At 45.7% G+C, this 23,544-nt stretch overlaps 1 protein-coding gene across 1 annotated transcript in view; it reads right to left on the bottom strand.

Moving 5' to 3' along the window:
- Window positions 1–6,973: 6,973 nt before the first annotated feature.
- LOC132394989 (vasoactive intestinal polypeptide receptor-like) overlaps window positions 6,974–23,544 on the bottom strand; it is a 95,666-nt gene continuing 79,095 nt past the window's right edge. The window contains exons 14-16 of the mRNA XM_059971322.1: window positions 23,357–23,486; window positions 21,857–21,898; window positions 6,974–7,999 (exon numbers count right to left, since the gene is read on the bottom strand). Of these exons, the coding sequence (XP_059827305.1) occupies window positions 7,811–7,999; window positions 21,857–21,898; window positions 23,357–23,486 (361 nt within the window). The 3' untranslated portion in view covers window positions 6,974–7,810. The remainder of the gene's footprint in view (window positions 8,000–21,856; window positions 21,899–23,356; window positions 23,487–23,544) is intronic.

The raw sequence follows: 23,544 nt of genomic DNA, 5'->3' as shown, positions 1-23,544 counted from the left end.
GAGGCTACAGAAAGGAGAATGGGCAGTTGGTATACTGTATCGGGAAGTGTATAGTCATGCAATTTGGTAGAAGAAATAAAGTGGTAGACTATTTAATAAATGGGGAGAACATTCAAAAATCTGAAATGCAAAGGGACTTGGGAGTCCTTGTGCAGGATTCCCTAAAGGTTAATTTGCAAGTTGAGATAGCTTTTTAGAGCAGTTTGTCATTGAGCCCACTAGGGGATCCACTATACTGGATTGGGTGTTATGTAATGATCCAGAGGCGATTAGTGAGCTTAAGGTAAAAGAACCCTTAGGAACCAGTGATCACAATATGATTTTGTTCATCTTGAAATTTGATAGGGAGAAAGTAAAGTCTGATATAGCAGTATTTCAGTGGAGTAAGGGAAATTACAGTGGTATGAGAGAGGAGATGGCCAAAGTAAATTGAAAGGAGAGGCTGGCAGGGATGACAGCAGAGCAGTAGTGGTGTGTGTTTCTGGGAAAAACGAGGAAGGTGTAGGACGTGTATTTCAAAAAGGAACACTCAAATGGTAAAATAGTACAACCATGGCTGACAGGGGAAGTCAAAGCTATTGTAAAAGCAAAAGAAAGGGCATACAACAAAGCAAAAATTAGTGGGAAGATAGAGGATTGGGAAGTTTTTAAAAACTTACAGAGAGCAATTAGAACATTATTAGAAGGGAAAAGATGAAAAATGAAAGCAAGCTAGCAAATAATATCAAAGTGGATAGTAAAAGATTTTTTAAGTATGTTAAAAATAAAAAAGAAATGAAAGTGGATATAGGACTGCTAGAAAATGAGGCAGGAGAAATAATAATGGGGACAAGGAGATGGCTACTAAACTAAATGAGTATTTTGTGTCAGTCTTCACTGTGAAAGACACTAGCAGTATGCCTGATATTGTAGTGTGTGAAGGAAGAGAAGTGGGTGCAGTTACTGTTACATGAGAGAAGGTGCTCAAAAAGCTGAAAGACCTGAAGGTACATAAGTCACCTGGACCAGATGAACTGCACCCTAGGGTTCTGAAAGAGGTCAAGTTAGAGATTGTGGTGGCATTAGAAATGATCTTTCAAAAATCATTGGACTCTGGCAATGTGCCAGAGGACTGAAAAACTGCTAACATTACTCCACTCTTTAAGAAAGGAGGAAGGTAGCAGAAAGGAAATTATAGACCGGTTAGCCCAACCTCATTGGTTGGGAAGATATTGGAGTCAATTGTTAAGGACGAGGTGATGGAGTACTTGGTGACACAGGACAAGATAGAACAAAGTCAGCATGGTTTCCTTCAGGGAAAATCCTGCCTGACGAACCTGTTGGAATTCTTTGAGGAGATTACAAGTAGGATAGATAAAGGGGATGCAGTGGATGTTGTATATTTGGGCTTTCAGAAGGCCTTTGACAAGGTGGCACACATGAGGCTGTTTACCAAGTTAAGAGCCCATGGTATGACAAGAAAGTTATTAATATGGTTAGAGCATTGGCTGATTGGTAGGAGGCAGCATGTGGGAATAAAAGGAGCCTTTTCTGGTTGGCTGCCAGTGACTAGTGGTGTTCTGGTGTTGGGATCACTTTTTTTATGCTGTATATAAATGTTTTAGATGATCGAATAAATTGCTTTGTTGCCAAATTTGCAGATGATACAAAGATTGGTTGAGGAAATGGGTAGGATGCAGAAGGACTTAGACAGATTAGGAGAATGGGCAAGCAAGTGGCAAATGAAACACAATGTTGGAAAATGCATGGTCATGCACTTTGGTAGTAGAAAGAAATGTGCAGACTACTTTCAAAATTGGGAGAAAATCCAGGAATCTGAGATGCAGAGTGACTTGGGAGTTCTTGTGCAGAACCCCCTAAAGGTCAACTTGCAGGTTGAGTCAGTGGTGAGGAAGGCAAATGCAATGTTAGCATTCATTTCAAGAGGTCTAGAATACAAGAGCAGGATGTGATGTTGAGGCTTTATAAGGCACTGGTGAGGCCTCACCTTGAGTATTGTGAACAGTTTTGGGCCCCTCATCTTAGAAAAGATGTGCTGGCATTGGAGAGGGTCCAGAGGAGGTTCACAAGGATAATTCCAGTAATGAAAGGATTATGATGGCTCTGGGTCTGTACTCGCTGGAATTCAGAAGGATGAGGGGTGATCTCATTGAAACCCTTTTGAATGTTGGAACGCCTAGATAGAGTAGATGTGGGAAGGATGTTTCCCACGGTGGGAGAGCCTAGGACAAGAGGGCACAGCCTCAGGATAGAGGGATGTCTTTTCAAAACAGAGATACAGATATATTTCTTCAGCCAAAGGGTGGTGAATTTGTGGAATTTGTTGCCACATGCAGCTGTGGAGGCCAGGTCATTGGGTGTATTTAAGGTAGAGATTGGACATGGCATCAAATGTTACGGGTGAAGGCTGGGAACTGGGATTGAGGAGGAGTCAGAAAAAAGGAACATCTATGATTGAATGGCAGAGCACTCAATGGACAAGATGGCCTAATTCTTTTCCTATGTTTTATGGTCTTATCTGCCTGCACAATCTCTCCACTAACTGTTCTGGCACTCTGGTTCCCATCCCCCTGCAACTTTAGTTTAAACCCCACCATGCAGCAATAATGAACCTCTCTGCTAGGATATTAGTCCTCCTCCAGTTCAGATCCAGTCTGTACAGGTCCCACCTTCCGTCACACATCCTACCCATGTCATTGGTACCTGCATAGACCACGACTCAGACTGTTCACCCTCCCACTTCAGAATGCTGAGGACTCGATCCGAGGTATCCCGAACCCTGGAACTCGTGTAGCATACCATCCGGGGATCTCATTCTTTCCCACAAAAACTCCTGTCCGTTCCCCTAACTTACAAATCCCCTATCACCATAACATGCCTCTTCTCCCCTTTTCCTTTCTGAGTCACAGAGGCAGACTCAATGCCAGAGATCTGACCACTGCGACACTCCTCTGTTAGGTCATCCCCCCCACGACAGTATCCAAAGTGATACACCTGTTGTTGAGGGGGATGGCCACAGGGATACTCTGCACTGGCTCCTTAACCCCTTTCCCCTTCCCGACTGTCACCCATTCTCCTGTGTCCTGCACCTTGGATGTAGCTACCTCTCTATATGTCCTATCTATCACCCCTTCAGCCTCCCGAATGATCCGGTGTTCATCCAGTTCCAGCTCCAACTCCTTCCTTAACACGGTTTGATAGAAGCTGCAGCTGGATGCACTTCTCGCAGTTGTAGTGGTCAGAGACACTGGGGGTCTCCCTGCCTGCCCACATCCTGCAAGAGGAGCACTGTGCTATCCTGCCTGGCATCTCTACCTAGTGAAGAAGATATAAAGAAGAGAAGGAAAACACTTGAGCTTTTCTTTCCTTTGCTTTCTCTGAGTGAAGCCTCTCTTCTCTGTGAAGCCTCGAAGAGCTAAAGCCTGAAGATCACCTCCCTGACTCTGTCCACACAAACGATGGCCAATATGCGTGCCCTTGCTTTCCTTTAATTTGCTCTTGCTAATCAATCCGAAATGCTGAAGTTGCTGGTCAAACCTCTTTTTACTGTACTGACCCGCTGCTGCTTTTTATCCTCGGGCAGTGGACCTGATTGAATCCCCTCCACTCAAAATTTCCAATGTCTGGATTGTTGCTGGTCAAAGCTCTTTTATATCTACTTAAGGCAGAGGTTGATAGATCCTTGATTGGTCAGGGCATGAAGGGATATGGGGAGAAGGTAGGAGATTAGGGCGAAGAGGGAAAACCAATCAGCCATAATGAAATGGTGGAGCAGACTCACTGCCCAAACGGCCTATTTCTGCTCCTATATCTTATGGTCTTAGAAGGGGCTCAATAATTTAAAACTGAGGTGCATAGAATTTTGTTTCTGGAAACTCATGAATCTGATTTATAACTACAAACACTTCTAATGAGGTTTAGATCATTGGAAGTGTTTAAAGAGGAGGTGGTTCGATTGTTATGAAGATAAAACATTAGTTTTATTTGTCACATGTGCATTGAAACATTGAAATGCGTTAATCTCCAACACAGGCCGGGGATGTGCTGGGGCAGGCCACAGGTGTCACTGTGCTTCTGGTGCCAACAGGGTGTGCTCACAACTCACCTACCCTAACCTGTACATCTTTGGAAAGTGAGTAACAACCAGAGCACCAGGAGGAAACCCAAGTGGTCATGAGAAATTTTGAGATGCAGTGCCGAACATGTCCTTCTGGCCCTTTGAGTCGCGTCACCCAGCAATCCCCCGGTTTAATCCTAGCCTCATCACAGGATAATTAACAATGGCCAGTTACCCTGCCAACCAGTACGTCTTTGGACGGTGGGAGGAAACTGGAGCAGCTGGAGGAAAACCACACAGTCACAGAGAGAATGTACAAATGCCTTACAGTCATCGGTGAGAATCGAACCCTGATCTGTGTATGTGGTGCTCTAAAGCCTTGTCTATGTTGTTGGACGATCGAAGGATTAACGTGGATCAGCTATGATCGTGTTGAATAGCAGGCCGAGTCTGAGGGGCTGAGTGGCCTTCTCCTGTCCCTATTATCTTGCGATTTCTCGTTTCTGAGCTCCACTCATATAACCCCATTTGAAGAATGTTGTGGGACAGCCTCCCTGCTTTCTGTACTAAATGGACAACACCACGCCCACTTACTCACAGCATCTAGTAACATCCCTGCGCCTAGGTACATGGATGGGAGGGTTGGGTGCAGGATGTCAGCATTGAATAGATGGACCAAAGGGCCTGTTTCAGTGTTGCACTGATCTATGACTCTATACCCTGTAGTGTTCAGCTTTCAACTAAATCGGTGTCATAGCAACAGTATCATAAAGAGATTTGATTGGCTTTATTTGTCACAGGTACATTGAAACATTCAGTGAAATGTGTCGTTTGTGTCAAATCCAGTCAGCGAGGATTGTGCTGGGGTGGACCCCAACTGCTACCAACATAGTATGCCCACAAATTACTAACATGAACTCGAATCTCCAGCGAACCCTGAGGAAATCCACGCAGTTCATGAACAGAACGGATAAACTCATTCAGGCAGCGTTGGGAATCGAACCCCAAACAGCGACCGCTAATGGTATAAAGTGAATACGCTACCTTGTCGCCAATGTGCAAATCTGTGCCCAGTTCTGGATACGCACTGGTGGTATCCACTACACTAACTCACATCTCACCCCTCACTCCAGCCACGTGAATGGGCACACTTTATAAAAAGGGTTGCGCATTAAACTTTACAGTTTGTATCCATGGCAACATGTGAAAAATACATTTGTGGTAAAGTACTGAACATGCCAACTGTATTTGGTTATGATAATGAGGTCAATTTGCAGTAACAACTTTTACATTGATCTGTAGACACACTATAGGAAATAGTTTCACAAAGATTGATAGCCGCAGGCAGCGAATAAACAAATGGTGTCGTTGGTACCAGCATTTAGTCTGTCAGAAGCAAGAGGCTAGGCAGCTCAAATCTCATGTAAAAATGTTAGCTCCAGCAGTATCACAAAGGATCCCACCCACCCTGCTCGTGGACTGTTTGTCCCACTCCCATCAGGGAGGATGCTACGTAGCATCCACTCCAGACTGAAAAATGGTTACTTTCCCCCAGCAGTAAGGCTGATCAACACCTCCACCCACTAACCCTCCCCTCCACCACTACATCCACAAGACCCAGTATCTCTTTATGTCACTTGTATCTGTTCATTGTGTTTTATAGAACTGCTTTTATTATATTTATTGTACTTTTTATTGTGTTTTTTAAGATTCTTATGTTTTTTTTAATCTGCATCAGATCTGGAGTAACAATCATTGTGTTCTCCTTTACACTTTAAAGTTGTGCCCCTTGTGTTAGCCCTAGGAAAAGTCTCTGACTGTCCACTCAATCATCTTGCACACCTCTACCAAGTCATCTCTCATCCTCCTTTGGTCCAAAGAGATCTTCACTCCACAAGACCTCGTACCTTTACCTATGACGTGCACAGTGACCTCTGACTGCTCGCCCTCCCCCTGGAGAACTACTTGGAAATATCCTCGACTCTGGCACCATCCTACCCTATCAGGACCTCCTGTCTACTCCCCCAAATGTCGAGCCTCCCATCACCACCCCTCCACCCTCAGTGCTGCTGACCTGCTACTAAAATCATAGAGTCACAGAAGCAGGCCCTTCGTTCCATCTAGTCTGTGCCAATCAATTATTCTGCCTCCTGCGCCATAGCCCTCTACACCCCTCCCGCTATGTTGCCCGGTGCGCTCGGCAATTATCCTTGCTCCTGCCTGCCAATGAATTTTTAATCTGCTCAGGTTCCTCCTCTCTGCTGCTAAGGCCGACCATCCCATAACTTGTGTTTAAGCTCATTTGCCCTGTCTGCGACCTGCAGGATTTTCTAGTGGCCGTCCATTTTAATTCTACTTCCCATCCCCATTCCGACATGTTGGTCCACGGCTTCCTCTGCTGCCACAATGAGGTCACACTCAGGTTGGAGGAGCAACACTTTGTATTCTATTTGGTAGCCTCCAACCTGACAGCACGAACATAATTTTCACAAATTTCCGGTAATTTCTACCCCCACCCTCTCTTTTTTCCTTTCCCCATTCTGGATCCCCTATAACACTTTCTCTTCACTTCACCTGCCCATCACCTCCCTCTGGTTACCATCTGCATCCCCTTGTCCCTATGATCCACTCTCCTCTCCTATCAGATTCCTTCTTCTTCAGCACTTTTCCACCTATTAATCTCCCACTTCCCCTACCCACCAACCTTCCCCCTCACCTGGTCTCACCGATCACCTGCCAGCTTGTACTCCTTCCCCCTCTCCCCACCTTCTTATTCTGGCTTCTTCCCCTTTCCTCTCCAGTCCTGATGAAGGGTCTCAGCCCAAAACATTGGCTATTTATTCCTTTCCATAGATGCTGCCTGACCTGCTGAGTTCCTCCAGCATCTTGTGTGTTTTGCTCAAGATTTCCAGCATTTGCAGAATCTCTTGCATTTGGAATATAGTAGGAGACCTTGGGGTGGTGAGGGAGGGGGTGGGAGCACACAAATATAGTCACAGGGAGAGCATGCAGACTCCACACCAACAACACCCAAGGTCGTGATTGAACCTGGGATTCCAGAGCTGTGAAGCAGTGGCAGTGCTAAGGAGAAAAAAGAATAAATTAGACCATCAGATATTGGAAAAGAGTTGGGCCATTTGGCCCATCGTTTCATCCTGACTGATCCATTTGTCCTCTCAGCCCCTTTTATCAGGCCAAAAATAAGAACAGGAAATACTGGAATCACTTGGTAGGTCAGGCAGCATCTGTGGAAACAGAATTTCTCTTTGAAGAACTTTCAGCTCTAATTTTCTCTCTTCACAGATGCCGCTTGACCAGTGAGTTATTCTGGCATTTTCTGTTCATTGTTCTGATTTCCAGTGTCTGCATTAAAAAAAAATTTCTTAGCCCAACATCAGATCTAATGTTTGAGTGGGGCAGTTACCAATACCCAGAAAAACAGACAGATTGACACGAAGAACGTTACAGATCAAGCCCACGACTTCGCATCTGGTTTCAATGATCGAGTCAAGTCCAGCCATTAATAGCTTAACTGTGTGGTAGATGGCCGCGATCTTCTTGCCCGAACTTGACCCCTTTGAAGGTTACCACGGCAGCAGCCAGAAATACAGTTTTGATCGATTCCCATTGTCCGTATCTTGCCTGGAAAACTGGGTTCAAAGCAATTTAGTGGCATATGGTTTGTGTATTGTTTTGCTCCTTCTCAGGACATGTGGCGTTTGAGGACTAGATGAGGTCTCAAGGTGCCTCAGTCTAGGAAATGGAAAACTTAGCATGAACGGTGGACCCTTGGGTCTCGGGGCTGGACCCGGTTAACGTGGAGATCTGGGTGGTGCAGCTGGTCCCATTACTGCCTGTGGAAGGGTGCTGGTACGTCAATTCTCCACCCACACACCTATCAACGTGCCATCGTCTCCACCTCCTCTTCAGCTCGGACTGAACCTATGCACGTACAGGAAAACAAGGTGACAGTGAACAATCCTGACTGTAGCCCCGCCCCACGTTCGTTGTCAATCAATCGTACACAAACCGCGCTCCGAGCAACGTGCCTTTGGATCAAAGTGCACAGCACAGTATGTGTAACTCACACACAATACACAATGTAATATTACCACTAGTAAATTAACAAACAATAAGGTGCATTTATGACACAAATTAAAAAAGTAAACAGTCGTTAAGAAGTGCCACTGCTGGTGCTTTATCAGTGATGAGAGCTGGGTGGTGGCAGGGAGTTCAGTAGTCTCACGGCCTGGGGGAAGAAGCTGTTTCCCATTCTAATAGTTCTAATGAACAAGAACAGTTCTTGTTCCTGCCTGATGGTAGGGCGTCAAAGAGATGGTTGGGATCATTGACAATGCTAAGGGCTCTGTGCGCATGGCACTCCTGATAAATATCTCAGATGGGCGGAAGAGAGACCCTGATTGTCATCTCAGCAGGTCTCGCAATCCTTTGTAGTGACTTGTGGTCAGCCGCCTTGCGATTCCCGTACCAGACGGTGATACAGCTGGCCAGGATACTCTCGATGGTGCTCCTGCAAAAACATAGTGAGTTTTTAGGGGTGGGGGGGCCATCTCTTGTCTCAATCTCCTCAGAAGTGGAGACACTGCTATGCTTTCTTGACCAAAGAAGTGGTGTTTGACATCCTGGCCATCTTTTCAATAGATCTTCCACAAGGAACATCAGAAAGCTAGTCAGCTGATTATATTAGAACATAGAAAATTATCCGCCCGTCAGCCCATAATGTTGTACTGATTTATATAAACCTATTTCATGATCAGTCTCACCCTTTACCCAACCCTCCATTTTTTCATCCACGTGCCTATCTGAGAGTCCCTTAATGTCACTAATGCATCAGCCTCATCCACTAACCTGGTAGGGTATTCCACCCACCCACCACTCTCTGTGTTAAAAAACTACCACTGACTTTGTCCCTATAATGTACTCCACCCCATTTAAACAGATGTCCTGTGGTGTTGGCTCCTGGTATTCTGAGCAAAAGGTACAGGCTGTCCACTCTGTCTATCCCTATCAAGTTTAAGTTCCCTCCATTTGCCTGCAAGTCACTCTTTGGCAAGGTGTAGCCCCTGCTTAGCCCTGTGATCAGGGTCACGTGAAGCCATGGGAGCAGGTGGTGGACGGTCGTATGAGCAGCCAGTGCATATCACAAGTCCTGGTTATGTGACCACTGACGCCAGGCAGACAATCTGTGAAGAGTATTGATAATGGCTGGGGTCACCCGTCTTGTAAAGACACTGCCTAGAATAAGGCAATGGCAAACCACTTATGTAGAAAAATTTGCCAAGAACAATCATGGTCATGGAAAGACCATGACCACCATGTCCCTCAACAAAGCACATAATGAACGAAACATAGTAATAAACCTTCAGAATCTTATACATCCCCATCAAGTCGCCTCTCATCCTCCGTCACTTCAAAGAGCCTCTATCCAGTCAAAAGGTCAGGAAAATAATCTTTATGCAGCAGCAACAAACACATTGGAAACCTCTTCACTCAGATGTGAGAGGTTCTGCAGACACTGAAAGGTGCCAATGAAGGGTCTCGTCCCCAACACTGCCTGCTTATTCCACAAAGTTCAAAGTGAAATTATTATCTAACTGTGTCCACATCATCACTTATAACTCTGAGATTCATTTTCTTGCAGGCATTCACAGGAGAACAAAGAACTACAACGGAATTAATGAAAAACTGCACACACAAACCAATAAACAACCAGTGTGGAAAAGGCAAACTGTGCAAATACAAAAGAAACAAATAATAAATAACAAATTAGGACATATAGAGAGGTAGTTACACCCATGATGCAGGACCAACTGGGCGACTGTCGGGAAGGGGAAAGGGGTTAAGGAGCCAGTGCAGAGTATCCCTGTGGCCATCCCCCTCAACAACAGGTGTATCACATTGGATACTGTTGGGGGGTGGGGTTGACCTAACAGAGGAAAGTCACAGTGGTCGGCTGTCTGGCACTGAGTCTACCTCTGTGCCTCAGAAGGGGAGGGGGAGAAGTGGCACGTTGTGGTGTTAGGGGATTCGTTAGGCGAATGGATAGGAGGTTCTATGGGTGAGAATGAGATTCCTGGATGGGATGTTGTATCCTGGGTGCCAGGGTCTGGGATACCTCAGATGAAGAACTCAACTTTCTTAAATGGAAGGGTAAACAGCTCCAAGTTGTGGTCCATGAAGGTACCAATGACATGGGGAGGATGAGTGATGAGGTTCTGCATGGGGAGTTCAGGAAGCTAGGTGCTAAGTTAAAGAGCAGGACCTCCAGGGCTGTGATCTCAGGATGGCTATCTGTGCCACATGCCAGTGAGGCCAGAACTAGGAAGATTATACAGTTTAATGTGTGGCTAAGGGGTTGGTGTAGGAGGGAGAGAATAAGATTTGTGGATCATTGGGCTCTCTTCCAGAGAAGGTGGGACCTGTACAGAAGGGACAGTTTGCACCTGAACTGGAGGGGGGCTACCCTAGTGGAAAGGTCTGCTGCATGGTGGGGTTTAAATTAGAATTGCAGGGGGATGGGAACCAGAGTGCCAGAACAGTTAGATGAGAGGTTGTAGAGACAGATGTTGGTGAGACCTCAGACAAAGTCAGGAATCAAAAGGTTGAGCATGGTGCGACAAATTCGAAAAGGGTGAATACAGGACTGAGGGTGTTATATTTGAACGCGTATAGTATACGGAATAAGGTAGATGAACAAGTAGCAGAGTCACAGATCGGCAGGTATGATGTTGTAGGCATCACTGCAAGATTATAACTGGGGACTTAATGTCCAAGGATACACACTGAATCAAATGGATAGGCAGGAAGGCAGATGGGGTGGTGTAGCTCTGTTGGTAACAAATGAAATCAAATCATTCGAAAGAGGGTTGGAAGCTGTTGAATCATTGTGGATAGAACTAAGGAACTGCAAGGGTAAAGAAACTCTGATGGGAGTTGTATACAGACCCCCAAACAGTAAGGATGTAGGAAGGATGTGGCTTACAAGTTACAACGGGAGATGGAAAAAGCACGCCAAACGGGCAATGTTACAATAGTCGGGGGGGGGGGGGGATAGGTTGGGAAAATCAGGTTGGTGCTGGATTCCAGGAGGGGGTATTTCTGGCATGCCTATTTTTGGAATTTCTGGAGTGGGAATAAAGAGGGCCTTTTCTGGCTTGCTGCCGGTGACTAGTGGTGTTCCACAGGGGTCTGCGTTGGGGCCGATTCTTTTTGTGTTATACTGTATGTCAGTGATCTGGATGATAGAATCAATGGCTTTGTTGTAAAGTTTGCTGAGGATATGAAGATAAGTGGAGAGGCTACATTATTGGGAAGTGTATGGTCATGCACTTTGGCAGAAGAAATGAAAGTGTTGACTATTTTTGAAATGGAGAGAAAATACAAAAAACTGAGGTGCAAAGAGACCTGGGTGTCCTTGTGCAAGATTCCAAAAAGATTAATTTGCAGGTTGAGTCTGTGGTGAGGAAGGCAAATGCAATGTCAACATTCATTTCAAGAGGACTAGAATATAAAAGCAAGGATGTGATGCTGAGGCTTTATAAAGCACTGGTGAGGCCTCACTTGGAGTAATGTGAACAGGATTGGGCCCCTTATCTTAGAAAGGATGTGCTGACACTAGAGAGGGTTCAAAGGAGGTTCACAAAAATGATTCCAGGATTGAACAGCTTGTCACATGAAGAGTGTTTGATGGCTTTGGGCCTGTATTCACTGGAATTCAGAAGAATGAAGGGTGACCTCATTGAAACCTATCGAATGATGAAAGGCCTCGATAGAATGGAGAGGATGTTTAATGTCCCCCACCACCCAGGGCGTGCTGACCTCATTGTTACCCTCAGGAGGAGGTACAGAAGCCTGAAGGCACACACTCAGCGATTCAGGAACAGCTTCTTCCCTTCTGCCATCCACTTTCTGAGTGGACATTGAACCCTGAACACTACCTCACTACTTTTTAATTTCTATCTTTGCACTACTTATTTAACTATTAAATACAGTATATATATGTTCCTTTGGATTCATCAGCCATATGAAGAGGGGGAGCCTGGTTCTTGGGCAACAGCTTGGTCTCCATACTGTACTGCCCTGTCTTGCGTATCAACTGGCTGCCACGATGCACAGTCGACCCTGACCAACGGGCTAATCTCCATTGTCATTGTGTCAGGCGAGACCATTGATGACCAGGCACCATAGTTACATTGCCTTGTCCATGGTCATTTTTTTGGGCAAAATCCCCTTTGGAACCCACCTTCTCAGCAGGTAATATCTACTCTGGTTGTCTGGGCGGATTCCTATACAAATATCAACCCATGTCAGACACTACCAACCGTTCCCAAACCACGGGCTACACACTCAGTGGCTGCTTTATTACGTAATTCCTGTATCTAATAAAGTGGCCACTGAGCGTATTTTTGCGGTCTTTGCTGCTGTAGCCCATCCACTTCAAGGTTCGACGCGTTGTGCATTCAGAGATGTTCTTCTGCACAACACTGTTGTAATGTGTGGTTATCTGAGTTACTGTCACCTTCCTGTCAGCTTGAACCAGTCTGTCAGGAAGTAGCCTGGTCGAGGGAAGTGCCTGGTGTGAAAAGTGCGAGCCTTTGGCTCGAGAGATTCTGTCAGTTTTGGCAGTTGCATAGTGCAGTCAAGAATTGATTAGCAATCAAGACTTGAATAGCTCATACTCAGCAGAAAACAGCTGATTGGGCAATCGAGGTCAGGTGACTGTTGCACCATCAATAACTCTTGGAGGTGAGGCGAGAGATAGGCTTTTATTAGCTGGAAGAGAGAGCACTGTTAGCAGCAAGAGACCATCACACAACATCCTGGAGACTGAGGGAGGAGCAGTGCCTCCAATCGCCTTTATACAGGGGTCTGTGGGAGGAGCCACAGGAGCAGTCGGGGGGGAGGGGCATGTCCAGACGGGTATATGTAGTTCACCACAGGGAGACAGTGTGGGAGGAGCCACAGGAGCAGTCGGGGGGGGGGGGGCTTGTCCAGACAGGTATATGTAGTTCACCACAGTGACCTTGCAGCTTGCAAAGCTCAAGCAAATAAAAAGAGGGAGAGCTCTAGCAGAGTGGCCTGTCGGGAAGTGCCTGGTGTGAAAAGTGCTACTCTTTGGTTCGAGAGTCTTCGGCGAGGAGACTACGCCAGGCACAATTGGAGAGGGTGAAGACATGACCGCTAAGCTGATTCAGTGTGTCTGGAAAGTGTGTCCAGATTCAGCTTCTGAAGGAGCATGTTGCAGCACTGAGGAAAGAACTGGATGACCTCAGGTTTATCCACGAAAACGAGGGTTTTCTGGACAGGACCTACAGTGAGGTCATTACACCGAGGATACCGGAAGAGAGAAAGGGGGCGACGATGAGGAAGGAAAGGATGCTTGAAGTACAGGAGACCCCAGGGGATGTACCTCTCGTAAACAGGTTCACCCTCTTGGAAGCTGTCAGAACAGAAGATACTGCCAGTCTGTGAGGCGGACAGGTCTGCGAGCCGAAAATTGGTGCAGAAGCAGAGCCGAGGAGTCAGACATCAGGAAGAGTAGGTAGTAGGGGACTCCATAGTAAGAGGTACAGAAAGGGGTTTCTGCGGCAACAGGTGAGATTTAAGGATGGTGTGTTGCCTCCCTGGTACTAGGATCCAGGACATCACAGATCGATTGCAGGGAATCCTCAAGGGTGAAGGTGAACAGCCGGAAGTCGTAGTGCATGTTGGCACAAATGACTTCGGGAAGAAGAGGAAGGACATTCTGCAGCAGGACTTCAGAGAACTCGGAAGAAGGCTGAAAAGCAGGACTTCCAGGGTGGTTATCTCTGGTTTGCTTCCAGAGAGGGCAGGAACAGGGAGATAATGGATCTGAATGTGTGGCTGAGGAACTGGTGCAGGAAGCAGGATTTACATTCTTGGACCACTGGGATCTGTTTTGGGGTAGGGATGAATTGTACAAAAGGGATGGGTTGCACCTTAATAGGCGGGGGACCAGCATTCTGGCAGACAGGTTTGCCACTGCAACACGGATGTGTTTTAACTAAGTGGTGGGGGGGAGGGGATGAACTGGAAATACAAGGATGGAGTTAAAGGGAAAGTGAAAATAAGAAAAGTTAAAAAGGACAACAGAATCAATTTAGAAAGCTCAAGAAGAGATCATACAGTATGGCCAAGTGAAATAGGAATTGATATAAAAGGAGAGGGGAGTAACGAATTAAAAGTATTATATATGAATGCACGAAGTATAAGGAATAAAGTAGATGAGCTTGAGGCTCAGTTGGAAATTGGCAAGTACGATGTTGTGGGAATAACTGAGACATGGCTTCAAGCAGACAGGGCCTGGGAAATGAATATTCAAGGATATACATCTTATCGAAAGGACAGACTGACTGGCAGAGGGGGTGGGGTGGCTCTGTTGGTGAGGAATGATATTCAGTCCCTTGCGAGGGGGGGACATAGAATCTGGGGATGTAGAGTCAGTATGGATAGAACTGAGAAATTTTAAGGGTAGAAAGACCCTAATGGGAGTTATCTACAGGCCCCCAAACAGCAGTGTGGATGTAGGGTGTAAGTTGAATGAAGAGTTAAAATTGGCATGTCGCAAAGGTAATGATACAGTTGTCATGGGGGATTTCAACTTGCAGGTAGACTGGGAGTATCAGAATGGTACTGGACCCCAAGAAAGGGAGTTTGTGGAGTGCCTCCGAGATGGATTCTTAGAACAGCTTGTACTGGAGCCTACCAGGGAGAAGGCAATTCTAGATTTAGTATTGTGCAATGAACTGGATTTGATCAGGGACCTCGAGGTAAAGGAACCATTAGGAGGTAGTGACCATAATATGATATGTTTTAACCTACAATTTGAGAAGGAGAAGGGAAAATCAGATGTGTCATTATTACAGTTGAACAAAGGGAACTATGGAGCTATGAGGGAGGAGCTGGCCAAAGTTCAATGGAACAATACTCTAGCAGGGAAGACAATGGAACAAAAATGGCAGGTATTTCTGGGAATAATGCAGAAGGTGCAGGATCGGTTCATTCCAAAGAGGAAGAAAGATCCTAAGGGGAGTAAGGGGCGGCCGTGGCTGACGAGGGAAGTAAAGGGCAGTATAAAAATAAAAGAGAAGTATAACATAGCAAAGATGAGCGGGAAACCAGAGGACTGGGAAGCTTTTAAAGAGCAAGAGAAGATAACAAAAAAGGCAATACGCCAATAAAAAATGAGGTACGAAGGTAAACTAGCCAAGAATATAAAGGAGGATAGTAAAAGCTTCTTTAGGTATGTGAATTCCAATGTTCTATAGATTCAGGAACAGTTCCAGCTGATTGGAGGGTGGCTAATGTTGTCCCACTTTCAAGAAAGGAGGGAGAGAGAAAACGGAATTATAGACTGGTTAGCCTGATGTCAGTGGTGGGAAAGATGCTGGAGTCAATTATAAAAGAGGAAATTACGACACATTTGGATAGCAGTAGAAGGGATCAGTCCGAGTCAGCATGGATTTATGAAGGGAAAATAATGCTTGACTAATCTTCTGGAGTTTTTTGAGGATGTAACTATGAAAATGGACAAGGGAAAGCCAGTGGATATAGTGTACCTGGACTTGCAGAAAGCTTTTTATCAAGTCCCACATAGGAAATTAGTGGGCAAAATTAGGGCACAATGGTATTGGGGGCAGAGTACTGACATGGATTGAAAATTGGCTGGCTGACAGGAAACAAAGAGTAGTGATTAACGGGTCCCTTTCGGAATGGCAGGCTGTGACCAGTGGGGTACCGCAAGGTTCAGTGCTGGGACCGCAGCTGTTTACAATATACATTAATGATTTAGATGAAGGGATTAAAAGTAACATTAGCAAATTTGCTGATGACACAAAGCTGGGTGGCAGTGTGAAATGTCAGGAGGATGTTATGAGAATGCAGGGTGACTTGGACAGGTTGGGTGAGTGGGCAAATGTATGGTAGATGCAGTTTAATGTGGATAAATGTGAGGTTATCCACTTTGGTGGCAAGAACAGGAAGGCAGATTATTATCTAAATGGAGTCAAGTTAGGAAAAGGGGAAGTACAATGAGATCTAGGTGTTCTTGTACATCAGTCAATGAAAGCAAGCAAGCAGGTACAGCAGGCAGTGAAGAAAGCTAATGGCATGCTGGCTTTTATAACAAGAGGAATTGAGTATAGGAGTAAAGAGGTCCTTCTGCAGCTGTACAGGGCTCCGGTGAGACCCCATCTGGAGTAACGTGTGCAGTTTTGGTCTCCAAATTTGAGGAAGGACATTATTGCTATTGAGGAAGTGCAGCGTAGGTTCACAAGGTTAATTCCTGGAATGGCGGGACTGTCATATGTTGAAAGATTGGAGCGACTGGGCTTGTATACACTGGAATTTAGAAGGATGAAGGGGATCTGATTGAAACATATAAGATTATTAAGGGATTGGACACACTGGAGGCAGGAGGCATATTCCCGCTGATGGATGAGTCCAAAACTAGAGGCCACAGTTTAAGAATAAGGGGTAGGCCATTTAGAACAGAGATGCAGAAAAACTTTTTCACCCAGAGAGTGGTGGATATGTGGAATGCTCTGCCCCAGAAGGCAGTGGAGGCCAGGTCTCTGGATGCATTCAAGAGAGAGTTAGATAGAGCTCTTATAGATAGCGGGGTCAAGGGATATGGGGAGAGGGCAGGAACAGGGTACTGATTATGTACGATCAGCCATGATCACAGTAAATGGCAGTGCTGGCTAGAAGGGCTGCATGGCCTACTCCTGCACCTACTGTCTATTGGCCTCTCTCCTCTGACCCCTTTCATTAACAAGGCATTTTTGCCCGCAGAACAGCTGCTCACTGGATGTGTTTTATTTCTTGTGCAATTCTCCGTAAATTCTAGAGACTGTTTGCATGTAAATCCCAGGAGACGAGCGGTTTCTGAGATACTTAAACCACTCTGTCTGACACCAACAATCATTCCATGGTTAAAGTCACTTAGAACACATTTCTTCCCCATTCTGATGTTTGGTCTGAACAACAACTGAACCTCTTGACCATGCCTGCATGCTTTTATGCTTTGAGTTGCTGCAAAATGATTGGCTGATTACATATTTGCACTAAGGAGCAGGTGTACCCAATAAAGTGGCTACTGAGTGTAGTTACTTCCTTTTACCTGCAAGTTATCACATTTTCTGCTTTGCGCTTTGTTAATTTTGGATGATTAATCTACAGCTCCTTTGACTGATCTTTTATTCGTCCTTGGGCCAATCTTTTCTTACTTGCTTGTCCCTTTACCATGTCCTCAGTGTGGTAGTTATCACCATTACTCAGTCTGACTAATTGTTAATCTTATTTAAAATAAATCCAGACTACTGACAATTTAAGTTCCACAACTGCTATGCTGGGATTTGAACCCTAGTTTCTGGATGTCCACAAGTTGGAAATGAAACAACATTGTGTGGGGAGAGGATCACAGGAGCTGTGGTGAGGGGAGAGCAAGCAGGCACGGGAAGAGCCGCCTCACTGACCCCGTGAGTGAGGAAAGGAGTCCGCTTGGGTCCCCCCCCCCCCCCCATCACTGGTTGTTGAGGGTGTGGCAGAAATCCCCGTTCTCTCCAGTTGAAGACGCTTGCAGCCCTGCGGTAGCCAGCATACCATTTCTCCAGATATACTCAAAATGGCGGAGGAGCTGACAGGTCAGGCAGCATCAATGGAGGGTAATAAACAGGCGATCTTCTGGACCGAGACCCTTCTTCATGACCATCCCCATCTGGTCTCAAAGCACTTGTTCATACAGTACTGCGCACACATATAGAGCTTTTTGCGCAGTGCTATAGTAATTTTATGTATTGCACTGTAAACAAATAAACAAATTTCATGACATATGTGAGTGATGATAAACCTGATTCTGATGTGGGTCTCTATTGTGGACTGAGAGTGGGAAGGGGAAGGGAAGAGGGAGCGGGAAGTGCCAGAGAGACATTCTGTGATGATCAATAAAGCAATTGTTTGGAATCAGATGACCTCTTCTGGTGTCTCCGGGCTGGGTCTGTCTGCACCCACGCCATTCCCCCCACCCCAGCACTCCTTCTCTGCCACCAGTCCCATACCCCTTCTGTGGCACTCCACTCTCATCATTCCCAAAATCCTTTGCTCCTGCCAGATTTACAAACTTGCTGTCTTCTCTACGTTGACATAAATAGTACTGTGCAAAAGTCTTAGGAACTATATATATATATATCTCTACCAAATTTCCACAGATGTACAGTGGAGAACATTCTGATGGTTACATCACTGTCGGGTATGGAGGCTCCAATGCATGGGAAGCAAGAGGCTGCAGCCAACTCCATCACTACCACCAGACTCCTCACCCTTAAATACTTCTTCGAGAGGGAGTGCCTCAGAGGGACTGAGGACCCTCACCTCTTCTCATTACTACCTCTGGGGAGGAGATTTGGAGCCTGAAAACACACTCTCAACAATTCACAGATAGCTTCTTCCCCTCCACCATCAGCTTTCTGAATGATCTATGAACACTACCATGGCATTCCTTTCTTTTGGATTATATATTAGGTTTGGAATTTATAGTAATTTTATGCCATTGCACAGTTCTGCTGCTGCAAAACAACAAATTTCACACTGTATAAATCAGTGATAATACAACTGTTGGGTGTTGGTGATCTGTTGAATATCTAAAAGAAAATGGATTATATGTGTTGGGATAATCATCCCGTAGATTGGAAAATCTGTCAGCCTGGTCCCCACGTGCCAAGGGTGCAGAGTTATTGACATTTTCATATACAGTGTATTGATTTCTCCTTCCATTTAAAAATTCCCTCCCCACCCCTCTTCTATTCCCCAGCCTATCACCTCCCCCCGGCTCCTCTCCTCCTTCCCTTTCTTCTATGGCCCACTCTCCTATACGATTTCTTCCTCTCCAGCCCTTGACCTTTCCCACCCACCTGGCTTCACCTATCACCTTCCAGCTAGCCTCCGTCCCCTCCCCCCACCTTTTATCCTGGCATCTTCTCCCTTCCTTTTCAGCCCTGATGAAGGGTCATGGCCTGAAACGTCAACTGTTTATTCATTTCCATAGAGGCTGCCTGACCTGCTGAGCTCCTCCAGCATTCTGTGGGCGCTGCTTTAGTAGGAATACATGAGGGGCTCTATTGAAGTGTCTGGGGTTAGTGTGTCTGTCGCTTTATCCAGTGACTGTGGTTTTTGGCAGGCTGAGTCACTGTTGACAGAGGGAAGCCACCTCAAAACCAGTTCCACTTTTAAGTGTTGACTACAAACATTGTACACAGGGAAGTGAAGGTTTCAGACTGGGAACAGGCATTTGCACAAGGGAGTTTTGCTCTGAAGACAAATAACCCAGGGTTGTCCAGACCAGCTGTTAAGCGGCAGCTGATGTGGACTTAGAGGGGAGGGCCAGTGACTGCAGAAAGCAGATATGACTCAGCTCCAGTGTATAATCCTGACATTTCCCTCCCCATCATCAGTAGTATCATTTAATAACAATAAATAAATAAGTAATAAATGAATTTGAGAACAGGAGTTGTGGAGTCCTTGAAAGTGAGTCTGTAAGTTGTGTAATCAGTTCAGTGCAGAGGTGAATGAAGTTATCCCTCTGGTTCAGGAGTCTGATAGTTGAGGAGTAATAACTGTTGCTGAAGCTGGTGGTGTGGGACCTGAGGCTCCTGTACTCTCGGTCCGATGGTAGTAGTGAGAAGAGAGCATGGCCTGGATGGTGGGGTTCTTGAACCAGCTGGCATGACCCTACTCCTTACTCAGTGTAGCAACACTGTGACCAATGGGCTATGGCTTTATTCTCATGTTTTATCTTGTACAAATTCTATTTTTCTTCTGAATGTTTCATCTCTGATGCTATGTGCCTGTGATGCTGCTGCAAGGGTTTCCTTAAACCTGCACATACGTGTATTTGTGCAGGTGACAATAGACTTGACCTTGAATCAACCTTATAACACAGGAGACCATTTGTTGAGCCTCCTGTGTTATAAGATTGTCTTGATAAAAGGATCTTGGCCCAAAATGCTGACTGTTTATTCATTTCCACAGGTGCTGCTGGATCTGTTGAGTTCCTCCAGCATTGTGTGTGTGTTGCCCATTTGGTGAGTTTTTCCTCCCCCAGCTCTTGAAGAGTGTGATCCGATTAATCCCATTCGCTCGCTGAATTCCCATTAACACTTCCAATTTTTCTCCTTAAAAGTTTGCTGAATCACATTCTGCTGCCGTTTTAGTCAGACTACTGGAAAAAGGTCAAAGTAGAATTATTATCATGTCACCGTGAGATTCCTTTCCTGCCGGCATTCACAGTAGAACGAAGAAACAATGAGAAACTACACAAAGACTGACAAGCAACTAATGCGCAAAAGATGACAAACTGTCCACATACAAAATAAATAAGTAAATAAATAATATTGATAAAATAATAATAGATAAGTAATAAGCAATCTCCTCTCTTGCCTCTCTCAATAACCTGGAGTTTATCCCATCAATGCCCGGGGACTTATCCACCTTAATGCTCTTTAAGAGACCCAACACTACCTCCTCCTTTACCTTGAAATGCTTTAGCATATTAATATGCTCGGCACTGATCTCCCTATCCTTCTCCTTGGTAAATACTGATGTAAAGTACTCATTAAAGACCTCACCCATACCCTCTGCATCCAAGCAAATGTTCTCCATTTTATCCCTCAGCAGTCCCACCCTCTCTCTAATTATCTTTTTGTTCTTGACGTATATATAGAACGCTTTGGGAATTTCTTGCCAAGAAAATCCAAATCCTACTTGACAAGGACTTTTTATGGCCCCTCCTGGCTTGAAAAGGAGACTGAGAGAGAACACAGAACAGTATAGCACAGTACAGGCCCTTCAGCCCACATTGTTGTGCTGACTCTTTAACCTACTCAGGATCAATCTAACCTTTCCCTCCCACAGAGCCTCCATTTTTCTTTCATCCATATGCCTATCTAAGGGTCTTTTAAATATCCCTAATGTATCTGCCTCTCCACCACCACTAGGAGTGCATACCACACACCCATCTCTCATCTTCTGTCTCTCCACTCACTGCCATCTTCACTGCTGGAAAGTCATGGTTTCAGGAGTCCTACCTCAGGGACAGACAATAGAACAGTCTAGTGCAGGCCTTTTGGCCCACAATGTTGTAGAGGCCTTTTCAGCCTACTCCAAGATCATGCTGAGCCTTCTGTCCTACCGCATCATCGTCAGCATTACCAGCCGAGTCGTATGACCTCATCATATGTGCCGTGCCATATGACATCATCATTATGTGCCGCGTCGTATGACGTGGGTGATCACGGTCTTATCTATCACCATGATTGTTCTTGGCAAAGTTTTCTACAGAAGTGGTTTGCCATTGCCTTCTTTTGGGCAGTGTCTTTATAAGATGAGTGACCCCAGCCATTATCAATACTCTTCAGAGATTGTCTGCCTGGCGTCAGTGGTCACATAACCAGGACTTGTGATTTGCACTGGCTGCTCACACGACCATCCACCACCTTCTCCCATGGATTCACACGGCCCTGATCGGGAAGCAGGTGCTACACCTTGCCCAAGGGCGACCTGCAGGCTAGCGGAGGGAAGGAGAACCTTACACCACCTTTGGTAGAGACGTATCTCCACCTTGTCACCATTTTCTCCTACATAGCTCTCCATTTTTGTTTCGTCTGTGTGCCAGTCTCTTAATAGATGTCAGAAGTTCGCCACAGAGGTAATGAGATGTAGTTTGTGTGCTCATTTGACCTATGTAGGACGGTCTCATCTTACCTCACCATTCAGGAAACAGTACAGGATAGCCACAATAAAACCCTATGGAGAACAAGATGAGAGTAATCTGTCACTGTCTGAACAAAATAAGCATTGCTGTGCAAAGAATTAATCACATGAACCCAGTAACGAATGAGGAGAGTGTCTCCACATCCATAGTTCAAATTCCAGGTCAACAAGATTCAAGAACACAAGAGATTCTGCAATCCAGAGAGTAACACATACACACTAAATGCTGGAGGAACTCAGCAGGCCAGGCAGCACCTATGGAGATGAGTAAACAGTTGAGGAGTTTCAGGCCGAGACCCTTCATCCAGACTGGAGAGGAAGGGAAAAGACATCAGAATAAGAAGGTGGGGGAAGGGTGAGGCGAAGGAGGGCAGGCTAGAAGGTGATAGGTGAAGCCAGGTGGGTGGGTGGGGGGTGGGGAATGAAGTAAGAGGCTTGGAGGTGATAGGTGAAAGAGCTGAAGAAAAATGAATCTGATAGGAGAGGAGAGTGGACCATGGGAAAAAGGGAAGAAGGAGGGGCATGTAATGGAGGTGATAGGTGAGAAGAGAGGAGTTAAGAGGAGAACCAGAGAGGGGAACTGAAGAAGAGGAAAGGGGAAGGGGGAAAAACACTGGAAGATGGAGAAATTGATGTTCATGCACTCGGGTTGGAGGCTACCTAGACAAGAAGTTGCTCCTGAAAAAAACATGATGCACAAACAACTGTTGGGTTAATTGTACACTGATTTATGGGATTAGCTTACAGATTCAGCCAGAAACATTTATGCTCCATGGATGCTGCCTGGCCAGCTGGATATTCCCACCATTTTCTCATACTGTTTGTGCACCTGCCTTTAGATGAATGGACAACAGCTCAGTGGAACAGGGGGTACTGCTGCTATCTCACACATCCAGAAGCCCGGGTTCTCAATTAAAAATGAGTCTCGGGTGCTGTCTGTTTGGAATTTGCATGTTCTCCCTGTGACCACGTGGGGTTATTCTGGGTGGTCCAGTTTCCTCCCAAATGTTTCCAACAGTGGGAGAGTGTTTGTCCAGAGCGCTCAGCCTCACAATAGAAGAATGTCCATTTAGAACAGAGATTAGGAGGAATTTCTTTAGCCGGGGGAGGTGAATCTGTGGAAAGCATTGCCACGGATGGCTGTGGAGGCCAAGTCATTGAGTATATTTAAAACAGGCTGATAGGTTCTTGATTAGTAATGGTGTCAAAAATTACGGGGAGAGAATAGTTGGGTTGAATGGTCTATTTGTTCCTAGCTCTTCTCCTGTATCTTATAGTTCTACTGCCTCATCAACAGTGCAAAGAAGGAAATGGGAGGGGGATGAACATGAGGCTAAAGTTGGACCAGTATGGAGTTCCCAGAGGCTTTCAGGGCTGAATAGGTTGTCAGAGGAAGACAAGTGTTCCAGCGAAGGAGGTGATCTACGGTGGGTGGGATCTGTTTGGCGTTCAGGTGTGAATGGGAAGTGGATAACGCGGTGTGAGCCTTACCTGAAAGGATCCGAGGGCAAGATCAAAGATCACCTTTAAGTCTGGTCTGAAGCTATCAGGGAAGAATGCAAACACGACATAATTGATTCCGAACAGGGGTATCAGGAGAAGAGTCGACTTTGCCAGCCTCCTGTTGAAAGACAATTCACACAGTGAGCCAGCGGCTTCAGCCAGGGTCAGGCGAGTCA

The sequence above is a fragment of the Hypanus sabinus genome, chromosome 6 (genome assembly GCF_030144855.1).
Source record: "Hypanus sabinus isolate sHypSab1 chromosome 6, sHypSab1.hap1, whole genome shotgun sequence".
Taxonomy (NCBI): Eukaryota; Metazoa; Chordata; class Chondrichthyes; order Myliobatiformes; family Dasyatidae; genus Hypanus; species Hypanus sabinus.
Note: the sequence above shows the minus strand (reverse complement) of the source record. Positions and strands in the feature narration are given on the sequence as shown.